Source organism: Coffea arabica, chromosome 2e, assembly GCF_036785885.1.
Source record: "Coffea arabica cultivar ET-39 chromosome 2e, Coffea Arabica ET-39 HiFi, whole genome shotgun sequence".
Classification (NCBI taxonomy): domain Eukaryota; kingdom Viridiplantae; phylum Streptophyta; class Magnoliopsida; order Gentianales; family Rubiaceae; genus Coffea; species Coffea arabica.
Window position 1 is genome coordinate 20,198,284 of NC_092313.1, and position 12,271 is coordinate 20,210,554.

Genomic DNA, 12,271 nt, shown 5'->3' on the forward strand with positions numbered 1-12,271 from the left:
AGCAAAGAGAGATGGATTGTAAGTAAAAACTGTTCTATTTAAAACTTTTCCCTCACAATAAAAAAAGGATTTTAGTTGATTTTTTAAAGTTTTTTAAGGATATTAGTAGATGATTAACGATAACCCTTTATTAGAATTATTACAGATGATTAACGATCAAGATTGGCCTAACACTTTAGATTAAAAAAATTTGTCATTTATTCTCCCTTTTCCTCTTTTTGACGTAGAAAAAGAAAAAGTGCCATCCTAATTTACTCATGTGCAAAACTCTCACAATAAAATACCCCAAATAGTAGTGAAAATTTAGAAACTTTTTAGAGTGTGTATGGATGATAATAATAAGTTTCGGTTGAAAATTTTTGAAACATTCTCCCAACACATTTTTTATTATTTGTTTACTTCAATCACATTACTAGAATTATTTCTATTAAACTTCAAAAATTTGCAATCCATTACATACAAATTTTTGATGATTTTGTAGAGGCACCAAATCCAAGGTCAAAGTCTAATTTGGGGTTGGCATTTGTTTTTTTTTTTAAATCTTTTTTATATATAACCCAATTTCTGTAAATCGAGAAATTGTGAAAAATAGGCTTGGCCCAAAAGTGAAAAGGCAGGGAAAAATCCCTCTTCCCTCCAAATACTCCCAAACCCCTGCAGAACACAAAATCCCTCTCCCACTTCAAAGCCACCCCTCCCAAAATAAAAATAAAAAACTCTTCCCACATCCAAAGAACCTACCCCGCCACCGTCCTTCTTCTTCTTCCCGCGAGAAATTTCCCTACCGTCAAAAAAGGAGAGAAATCTCTTCTCTGCTCAAGTTTACTGTACTGTTGTGAAATAAGCAGATAATAATGGGGAAAGATGAGGATGAGATGAGAGGGGAAATTGAGGAGCGGCTAATCAACGAGGAGTATAAAATCTGGAAGAAGAACACTCCTTTTCTTTACGATTTGGTCATTACTCATGCCCTCGAGTGGCCGTCTCTCACCGTCGAATGGCTTCCCGACCGGGATGAGCCCCCCGGAAAAGACTACTCCGTTCAGAAGATGATTTTGGGGACCCACACTTCTGAGAACGAGCCTAATTATCTCATGCTTGCTCAGGTTCAACTCCCCCTCGAAGATGCCGAGAACGACGCCCGCCATTATGACGACGATCGGTCCGATTTCGGCGGTTTTGGCTGTGCCAACGGAAAGGTTTCGGTTTTTGGAGTTTTTTTTTTCCATGGTTAATTGTTTCTGTGTGCCGATTTTTATCTAGTCTTTTGGGTACCAAATGCACAACTACTAGACTACTAGTGAGGATCTTTTATTTTAAGTGTTCTTTTTTTTTTTTAACCTTTTGAAATGGAATAAAAGGAGAAAAAAGCAATCATAGGCCTATAGCTGCTTACATGCTTTACTGGGGAAAAAAGTTAAAGAAAAATAGAAAGAATTGGTCTCAGCTTGGAATGATTGGTTAAAGATAGAACTAGTTTGATGTTACGTAGTTTTACTATTTGGTTTTGGGAGTTTAAGCGTTAGAGGCCAGAGAATTATCCAAAATCATGCGAATACGTCATAAGAGGAAGAAATTGTGCACGTTGTTGATGAAAGATCTAATTTTATTAGGTATTAGAGCTTCTTGTTTCGCTTTCTATTCTCAGCAAATAGAGGCCATATTTAAACCTCATGAAATGATCTACAAGCGTTCATATAACAAATAGCAGCAAGATACAACTTAGCTCGTATTCATACTGCTGTATAATTTGGATATGTTTATATGCTTGACTTTGGGTATTTTGCTAGCTTAATTAGGCAAAGCAAATTTGCAGCACTAACATTAACAACTAATGTCTTTTTGCGACATTTGTTCATAAAAGGGGACTTGGTTATAGAAATGTTTCCTTTTTGGCAGGAAGAATTTGCAACCGGTCGTGTATATAGAAACTTGTCAAATTTGCATAGGTAATATGTCCACAACTAAAATAACATTTACTGGGATCATTTATTGGGACAGTTCGTGTTAGACTTTCTTTCTGTTACTTGATCTATCAACTCCAGCTAGTTTTTTTGTTTCTTTTTCTTTTTGTGGATGTATGTCGAAAGGCTGTCTCATTCAAGAGACAACATTTCATTAGTCAGTGTTGTTGAGGCTGATTTTGAGGCCCCTGCTAGATAATCCTCTACATGTTTCTTGCAGGTACAAATAATCCAGCAAATAAATCATGATGGTGAAGTTAACCGTGCTCGTTATATGCCCCAGAATCCGTTTATTATTGCAACTAAAACAGTTAGTGCAGAAGTTTATGTCTTTGATTATAGCAAGCATCCATCCAAGCCTCCTCTAGATGGTGCATGCAATCCTGATTTGAGGCTGAGAGGCCATAGCACTGAAGGCTATGGTTTATCCTGGAGTCAGTTCAAGCAGGGTCATTTATTGAGTGGTTCTGATGATGCCCAAATATGCTTGTGGGACATCAATGCTACTCCAAAGAATAAGGCTTTGGATGCCATGCAGATATTCAAGGTGTGTAACATTTAGCATTGGACATGTTATTATACTAAAAGACATACACCAGCAATTATCAGCTCCTAAAACTTTATCTGGCTACTTAATTTTTTTTTTTTGTTAGCTGCAGAGAGGTGGGATTTAAGAAGCAGGGAGGGGGGAGGGAGGGGGATTAGAACCACAGACTCTAAGTCCTGCAGTCTCAATCTTAGCCACGAGACCAAGGCCTCCTCAACATCTGGCTACTTTACTTGTTAAAACTAAAATGAAAATATGGGGCAACCGTGTGGCTCATTCTGAGGGAGACTGAAAAAGTAATCAAAGAATATCCAATAATTAAGCTGAAACTGCCACTGAAAGTGGACTCTCAGTCAAGAAGAATGCGTTCTCCTGATTAATACTGGGTTGCTAAGATGAACTTGATTCAAGTTATGTTGATAGTAATGTTGATTTGTTATTATTTACATGCTGATTAATAGCAAACCTGAAACTTTGTCCTTCCAAGCTCAGGCTATTATGTTGTAGTTGTATGTTGAGATATGTGGCTTACAGACAATGAATGCATGTATGCTACAAACAGATCCATGAGGGCGTTGTAGAAGATGTGGCATGGCATCTGAGGCATGAGTACTTGTTTGGTTCAGTTGGGGACGATCAATATCTTCACATATGGGATCTACGCTCTACAGCATCTACTAAGCCTATTCAGTCTGTAGTTGCTCACCAAAGTGAGGTGCGTATTGTCTTAAATTAAAAGTTCTCTATATTTCCATATGGATTTTTATTAATGTTTAGTGTGAAAACAATTAATGGAATTTTTTTGATAAAGAATTTTATAGTCTATTAGTAGATCTTATCCTCTTCCCTAAGGGTTATTTCCCTAAACTTGTTTGAAGAATTGGTGAATATCCAAATAAGCTGGCAATCACTTGACAAATCTTGCGGGAATACTATGGATGACTGATTCGTGGTGTAGATTCATTATTATAGGCAAAGAGAGGAAAACAAGAAAATAACAATCCAATGGTCTAAAGAGGATTTTATTTCCATATGAAGAAACAAGTTACGAAGTGATTATTTAAGGAAAAAAAGGGTTACCAAGTCCTTAAGTGTGCAGTCTGTTAAGTTTCGTTATGGGTTTTCTATTGCTTGGCTTTAACTTCAAATACTCTGTTGTACTGCATCATTTGAAGATTGTGAATTAGGACATGGGGCAGAGTACTACAATTGAGAAATTGGTCAATCATGAGGTATCATGTTTTGCGAAATCATTAATTGTATGTGTCAGAATCAATTGCTTCTTGTGTACAGACATGATCAATACAACTATACCCTTTCAATTTTGACATCTTTAGTTTTTGAGCAGCATAAAATTGTGTGTTACTAGAACTTAACACAAGACTTGTCTGATCTGAACTCTTTGTAGGTTAACTGCTTGGCGTTCAATCCCTTTAATGAATGGGTTGTGGCAACTGGATCTACGGACAAGACTGTCAAGTTATTTGATTTGCGCAAGATTACTACTGCTCTTCACACCTTTGATTGTCACAAGTACGAGTCTTTGCTGCTCTTCTGTTACAGTCATTATTGATAATCTTTTAAGTCATTTTGGCGGCTTATTTTTCATTTTTTAATCATTGATCAACGTTTGAATGCTTGTCCAATAGGGAGGAGGTTTTCCAAGTGGGTTGGAACCCAAAGAATGAGACCATCCTAGCTTCTTGTTGTCTTGGTAGGAGACTCATGGTCTGGGATCTTAGCAGGTACATCTCTTCATGGTTTTATCTAGGTTGAAGCACGTACTTTGCTTCGTCACATGTTGATTCTTAAGGTTAATATAACAAGATCTTCCAATGGCACCTTTTTGTGCTTGTTAAATGTCAACGGTCGATGGTGGCATTCATTATCTTGCTGCAACAAATGCTTATGAGATTATCCTTCTGTCTAATGTGCTGCAAGAAGACAAGCCACATGGTTTAGAAATTTATAATGTTATTCGGGAACTTTGTCTTGCTAATTTCTTTTACGTTTTGCATGCTGTTGTTCAGTAAAAGCCTTTGCTAATTATGAAGTTGGTTGCTGTCTGTCTGTGCTTTCAAAGTGGGTGAGGCAATCTGTGGGTTTCTATATCCAATGCTTTTAAGCGGTAGCGGGGAACTATTTCATGATTGGGTTCATTGAATCTGTTTGGGCACAAATTTTGTTGAATGAACTTCAGATGGTTTACAATAACGCCCTAACAAATTTTGTTGATAATTGGTATGTCTTTCTAGAATTGACGAAGAACAAACACCAGAGGATGCAGAAGATGGGCCGCCAGAGTTGCTTTTTATTCATGGCGGTCATACAAGTAAAATTTCAGACTTCTCATGGAACCCATGTGAAGACTGGGTTGTTGCTAGTGTAGCAGAGGACAACATACTTCAGATATGGCAGATGGCAGAGAACATTTACCACGATGAAGATGATCTACCTGGAGATGACCCAACAAAGGCCCCTTAGTTTAGGCTTACCATCTAATTGCAGCCCAATGGGCGGAATGTATGATCATTTACGTGGATAGACAACTAGAGTTGCACATTTTTCTTTTGTACCATCGTAGCTTTGTTACTGATAAATGAGTGATTCTATTGTTCTGATCTGCTGGAAATTGAACTGCGTAATTACCACTTTTGCTGTATACGGTTAATTGCCCCTTGCGACCGCATGGTTGTATTCCCTTCTTTAGTCGGCCTACACGTCAGGGGGTGGCGGTAAAATATGAGATACTTATTTTAAGCTGCCAAATTTTGGGTCATAAATTTCTGATCTATGCTAGAGCTGAAGGCAAATTATTTTTGAGGGTCATTTGAATCTTCGTAATTATGGTTGTGGGGCTAATTGGATCTTAACGTAAAGCATTTTGCCTTCCACACAGGAGTTCATATCTTCTATGGTTGAGGAAGTGGATGGCATTTAGGCGTTTGTTATTTCTTCGGAAACGACCCATTTTGGATATGGAATAAGAATCCTTATTCTTTGAAGGATAAGAATCCTAGCTTTGAGGCCATAACATTTTGCATGCAATTTTCCCCTTTTCCGCATTGATTTCTAGCACCTATTAGCTGAAGAATGGAAGCAATTTGTTGCTATTCGATTCAGAGTGATGTTCTTTCAACCTCCCATTTCGGAGGAGGATTAGGTTGGTTGATACGAGGAAAAGAGTACAAGTGAGGAGGGGTCTAAAATCTACTTACACTACTATAATCCAAAGCAGTACTTTACAGATCAACGGGCAGCTAAAGGCAGCTAGTTTAGCTGTAATTCTGATAATGTCACGTGAAATATCAAATATGTCGGGGGAAGAGGAAGGCCCCAACCATGCCTTCTTTATGTTCTTCATACGTAGAACAAAACCTAGCCTAGTTATGCGTTTTGTATGTTTTGGATCTTTTTGGCATATTCTCCCCTTAGAAGAAAGAGAGAGAGAGAGAGAATTATTGTTGTTGTCGGAGCGTGAATGTTGTAATCCTGAACTGATCGATCTTTTGCCACAAGTCCGGTATATCAACTGAGTTAACGCCATCTCATAGATTTTGACCTTTCTACTTGACCAATTACACATTCTTGCGTGAAAACTCAAAATGATGTACAGTATTATTATGACTGAAAACATACGCATTATTAATTTTGCTGCATCATAAATGTCAAAGACTGAAACTTTCAGAGGAAGAAAGAGCCTCAGATTTTATATATATATATGTGTGTGTGTGGATATATATATATATATATGTGTGTGTGTGTGTGTGTGGAATCATATATATATATATATATATATATATAAGGAAAAGCTAGAACATCTCTTTTTCCAGGGCTTCACGTTAGACATTCATCAAGGAGGAACTCTGTAGTTGATTCGAGCCTTAGGCACAACGACAGCATACATATAGATCTGATTACCATATGTATATAGTATTAAAAAAAAGGAAACAAGAAAGTGGAAAGATGTTTGCATTTGCCGATGGAAAAAAGTGCTGTTTGAAGCAAAAGCTTGAATAGCTAGTAGCAGTACACGCCCCCAGTGGGTAGCTCGGCTCTTTGAAACGAGCTCTGTCCAATCTATTTGGAGGGATTAGTCCGGGTGATTCCGGTATACCCCTCGGACCGTAAAAAAAAAAAAAAAAAAAAAAAAAATGTAGTAGTAGCAGACTAGCAGTAGCATGGAAGTTGTGGAAAGATGTTCGAAGAAAGTACTGTTTTCATGCTTTGAAATTTGAATAGGTAGTAGTAGTAGCAGTAGAATGGAAGTTGGATTTAGCAAGGACAGCGACACATAACCACTGGGCCAATGGCTCAGTGGCCACCAGGGGACTTAAGTCCCTCCTTCGGCTGTAGGTGAGGGTTCGAACCTCACCTGCAGCGAAAAAAATCTAAGGGTTGTGCTATAGCACTCCCTTGATCTAGTTGGGTCTGTATATTCACTAGCCTTTAATATATACTTATTAGAGTGAGTTTAGAGTTTAGACAATTCACAAATCCAACCAAAATTCCAAAACTCGAGACAGAGAGAGAGAGACGGGTTCCATCAACCTTCTTTGATGAACTAACCACGAAATTACTTCACCAAACTATTTGGAGCTTTTCTAGTTGCGAATGTCGTCAGCATGTGCCGGATCTTTCTACCGAAAGCTAGCTGGAGATTGTCAGAAGTATAAACCAAAATCAATTTTGAAGATGAAAAAATTGTAGCTGGGTAGAATCTTCAATACATATGCTATATAGTCGCTGTCTAACGATGGTATGCACTGTTGTACTGAGAAGGACAGAGGAGAAAGAAAAACATGACAACATCAAAGATCAATCGAGAGAGCTTTTCAAGAAGTTACACGAATTTGCCAATGGTGGGGAAACATGTATCCAGCAAAATGGACCGAGGAATTTACCGGAGCGTGTCCATCATGCTAGTTTTTTTTAGCTAATCGATTCAAGTTTTTAAAAACAAATAAATAAAACATTACTGGGATTTTTTAAAAAAAATAAAAAATTTCTGCGACACTTTTCTTTTTCTTTCCGGTGTAAAGTACTTATATAGAAACTAAAGTGATAAAAAAATGATGAGAAAACATATTGAGATAATCTCAAAATTAGATTATTCCGCATAAATTTTATCCAGACGTGTAATAATAAGTTTCGATATACTGTACACACCAAGCTACATCTGTAGCTCATATTATTGACTTGAACGCGAACCTCAAAAAATGGAAAAAGAACTCGCCCCTCTAAAAGTCCGTCTAGATTCCACGAACCTCCTCTGAAATTTCTGACTATTTCACCGGCATTCCTCTAGATTTAAAAAATTATACTAACTTCTTTTGAGATTTATTATCTTGTAACATCGAAGTCCAACAAACAATTAAAAAGTGATATTAGGAGAGAAAAGATAATATGATTTCTCCATTAACTCTCATCTACTGAACTGTTTAATTAAACTAATACCCACCCAAGCATTAAAGAAAATATTAGAATTTACTATTTATCATCGCAGATTAAATCACATATGGTATCAAAATTAATACGTCATTCCGTATATTTCACTTAATATATGATCAAAATTACTCTTTTCCGTTACAAACTAATTATCAAGTATGATCAACAACAAATAATCAAAATAATCTATAACCAAACTACTACAAAAGAGCAAACTTTAATACCATAAACATCTCAGCAATTAATTTTAATATATTGATAAGAATATTTATGATATTAAAGTTTGTTCTCTATAATATTTTGATTGCAAATTTTTTGATTATTTGTTATTAATCACATTAGACAATGGGTATGTAACTGAAAAGAATAATTTAGATCTTGTATTAAGTGAAAAATATAAAATGGTATACTATTTTTTGATGCTATATATTATTTAATCTCTAATAATAAATAGCAAATTTTAGTATTTTTCTTTAATGTATGAGTTGGTATTAAATTAATTAAATAATGCAATAGATAAGAGGCAATGATGAATCATGTTATTTTCGCTCTTTTAATATCATTTTTTAATTATTGATTGGACCTAGATGTTATAAGATAATTAACCTCAAGGAAGGTTGGTGTAATTTTTAAAATCTCGAGGGAGGCCAATGAAATAGTCAAAAAACTCAAGGGAGGTTTCTGAAATTATTCCTAAGTGGAACCCTCGTATATTTACATGAAACATTTTTAATAGGTGCAGAAAATAATTGCTAGACTTAGCATTCGCTCCAGACCAACATAAAAATTCTCCAAAATGGCTGCCTCAATCAAAGAAATAAAACCAAGGTCGAAGCATTTTACTTTCCAATTCTACGATTTTTTGGTCCCATAAACATACTCATGAGTGTTTGGATAGAATATTATTTGGAATAATCACGGTAGCACTTTTTATGATATGATGTATGTGAGATAAAAAGATTGTTGGAAATATAAAAAGATGAGTTGGAAAATGTGTTTATAATGCAAGTGAAATATTATTTGAAATAATATATCCAAACAAAGCCAATACTATGTCGCCATGATTTTGAATCTGAATGAGAAAGAGACAAAGTAGTGTATAAAGGTCCATGGGTTACAGATGAATAATAAAATAGGAGTAGGCGTAGAATAAAAATAGGCATAGTCTGAATCATGTGCTCAAAAAAAAAAAAGTAAATGTACTCTTTTATGTCGCCACGCCTCTTTAGAGAACTGGTTCCGCTTTTCAGTAGCTTTTCTATCAAGGGAGAAGAAAGGAGTACGAAATGTTGGAGGAGTAATCACGGGATTGCCATGAAATTGAACCATCCAAGACAACTAACTACTTGGCTCTGAAAATTATAATAAATAGTCATCGACAATAAATGTATTTAGGTATTTTCACTGCAGTATCTACTTTTATTTGGTTAAATACATGCACTGTGTGAAAAGAAAAAGTAGTCTTCTGAGTACAGAAGAATCTAAAAAATAACTCCAAAGATTGGATTATAAGATTAAACTCCAAAGATTCCTTTACAAATGTTTTACTAATGTTGTAATGATGTGGTAATTTAGAGGTCGTTTGCATGTGTACACGTTGAACACAGATGGTATCATTTTTATAAGCATTGCATCTTACCTGCGACCCATTTGATGTCTCGATAAATTTGTCATCATGTGGTTATTTTGAAATTATCCGTAGATGTTGAATTCGAACAACATTTAACGTCTTTGACGCACACCTTCAATAAAGATATTTCTGAATCATCATTTTACTTTATATATATCAAATTATTATCATATATTTTTTGATAAAAATTTTAAAAAATAGTAATCCAAACTTGCTGTGAAGGACTTTATATCATTACCAAGACAAAAGGCCAATACAGGAATTTTTTTTTTTAAAAAAAAAATCAAGTCGCGAATATAATACGACTAGTCTGATTTTTTTTAAAAAAATTTGCTGCTAAGTTTACATTACGTGTTACTTACTTTTGGAACGAAAAAAAAAAAGGGAAAAAAGACCATGCTGTTAATATTGTCAAGGTCACGCCTCCCCATGTTGATAAAAACCGCTACCAGTATAGCTCACGTCACCTCACTCCCAAATTCTCCCACCTCCCCACTACGCTTCGCGTGTATTCACTTTCACATCGCCAACTCCCTCTTCCAGACAAGGTCGACGGCTGTGTTTGGATAAGAAGTGTTTTTTTCTTTTTTAGAATGCTCTTTTTATTCATCATAAACGCTTTTTAATTATCTTTTTATACTTTTAATAGTGATATTTTTATCTCATATAAGTTATATTATACAAAAAATTTCTGCATCATTTTAAAAAACAAATCAAAGTATCTTTGACACTAACCGATTAATTGAATTTTAAAACAAGTTCAACTATAAAAATGTGTTTGGAATTTCATTTATCATCAAATTGTAGCCAATTCAAATCAAAACCTATCATTGCTTTAATTTTTTTAATGTGGACTTGAGATTTGAGCTCAATTATCTAAGTTTGAAAATTACTAAAAAGCATTTGTACTTCTACGACTAATATTTACTAATTTATTCATTATAGACACGATTTTTCATGAAAAGTATATACAATTTCTAATAAAATTTAAACTAACATTTAATACAATTCTCCTATTATCAAAATAACCTCGCATATCAAACGCACAAATCTCACTCTCCCATTAAAAACTCGGCCTCGAGTATTAGAGCAAAATTATCTGGATGACTGCTAAACTTTTGCAATCGTCGAGTTTTGGCCACTGAACTAGTAAATGTCTGATTTTGGTCACTAAAATGTATAAAAGTTAAGACTCGAGTCCATTCTGTTAAATTTAATCGTTAAGTTTGCCAATCTGATTGCCCGCACTATTTCCAAGACAAAAGAAATGGGCAAATTAGGAAGTTCAACATGTATCTTTTTCATCTGATTGTATAAACCTAAAGAAGACAAAGGAGTACCTGAGATCTGCTACTGCTGCAACAAGAGAGAAGGAAATGAAAGAAGCCCAGCTTGGGTTAGAGGAAGTAGGAGCAAGCTCAACACCACCAAAATGATATAGCTCTATTTCCACACAAATTTGATCACTTTTTCAATTAACACACTACATTAAATTCGATCGACCGTTCACAACATATTAACAGAGCGTGATAGGGAAAGAAGGGGAAGGCTTTGGGTGGGTTTGCATCTAGTTGATCTTCTTATCACTTTCTAATTAATACTACTTTGGATTCCACCATTCGCAACATGAACTTCCCAAGATGATGCCAACAAGCAGGCTCCTAAAAAGTTTCACTTTCACTTGAAATGAGTCCAAAGCATAAAGCAGGGCGCTTCAAGAAAAAGAGGCCGGGTCGGTTTTTCTTCGCTTCTAGGTTGCTCTTGCTCCTTATCGTCTTTTGCAGACTCATAATTTGCTTTTTCTTTTTACTAGACAAATCTCATATAGTTAAAATAAGACTTTTCAACTGGCTTTTTTGTTCCCATGATACTTTACCATAGGCCGCCGGTTGGTACGTTTCAAAATGTTGCCAAAATTGAACGTATAGGCAAAATACACTTAACTACTGTTTTCTGTATGTGCTCTGGCTGACTCAAAATGTATGGGATGCCTTTTGCAGATAAGAACATAAAATTTGATAAACGAGCAGCTCAAGCCTCAAAGGATGTCATGACTCTCAATCCCTTCATTCACTTCGTTGTTTCGTTTTTCTTCATTTCTCAAATGTTTGATGTTTGGGTTTAAGCAGAAATAAAAGGAAGATGAAGAACCAAATCCATGGCAGAGGAAGAAGTGGTACAAGTGCTCTTTTCAACTTCCTAAATTGCCTTCTTTTGCAGTCAGATCGGCAATCTTAACGAATAAATTTAACAGAATGGCATCGAATTTTAACTTTATACATTTTAGAGACTAAATTAGACTTTTAATAGTTCAGCGGCCAAAATTCGACGATTGCAAAAGTTTAGTGGCCATCCAAATAATTTGTTCCAAATATTATTACAACTAAAATTTGAATATCATAACTCAAAAAAAAAAAAATCGAGGGACTTCTTGAGTTTAAAGATTCATTGAATTCAAGATTCATCGTCCTCCTATCAAGGAGTTATTTAGACTTTAGATTTTACTTCTAATTTTTTGTTCCTGATACAAATCTTATTTTTACGCTTTCACTGCTGCATCAAATCTCGTAGTATTCATTTAGAACTAGGGGGAAAAGCCCACGCAACGCGTGGGAGTTTAGTGCCTATAATTAAAGATGGTTAATAATTATTATTTGACATTTTATAGTATAAGAATTGAAG

At 35.3% G+C, this 12,271-nt stretch overlaps 1 protein-coding gene and 1 long non-coding RNA gene across 2 annotated transcripts; both read left to right on the forward strand.

Annotated features, from left to right (window-relative positions):
* Nucleotides 1-668: 668 nt before the first annotated feature.
* Nucleotides 669-5,143, forward strand: LOC113731825 (histone-binding protein MSI1-like). The gene is made up of 6 exons (XM_027257283.2): nucleotides 669-1,199; nucleotides 2,185-2,511; nucleotides 3,074-3,226; nucleotides 3,920-4,044; nucleotides 4,161-4,256; nucleotides 4,767-5,143. The coding sequence occupies exons 1-6, from the start codon at nucleotides 855-857 to the stop codon at nucleotides 4,993-4,995; spliced, it is 1,275 nt and encodes a 424-aa protein (XP_027113084.1). The 5' UTR covers nucleotides 669-854; the 3' UTR covers nucleotides 4,996-5,143.
* A 5,751-nt stretch (nucleotides 5,144-10,894) lies between these two features.
* LOC140037220 (uncharacterized) lies at nucleotides 10,895-11,753 on the forward strand. The gene is made up of 2 exons (XR_011841146.1): nucleotides 10,895-11,343; nucleotides 11,590-11,753. It is a non-coding gene; the product is annotated as an uncharacterized lncRNA (long non-coding RNA).
* Nucleotides 11,754-12,271: the final 518 nt, after the last annotated feature.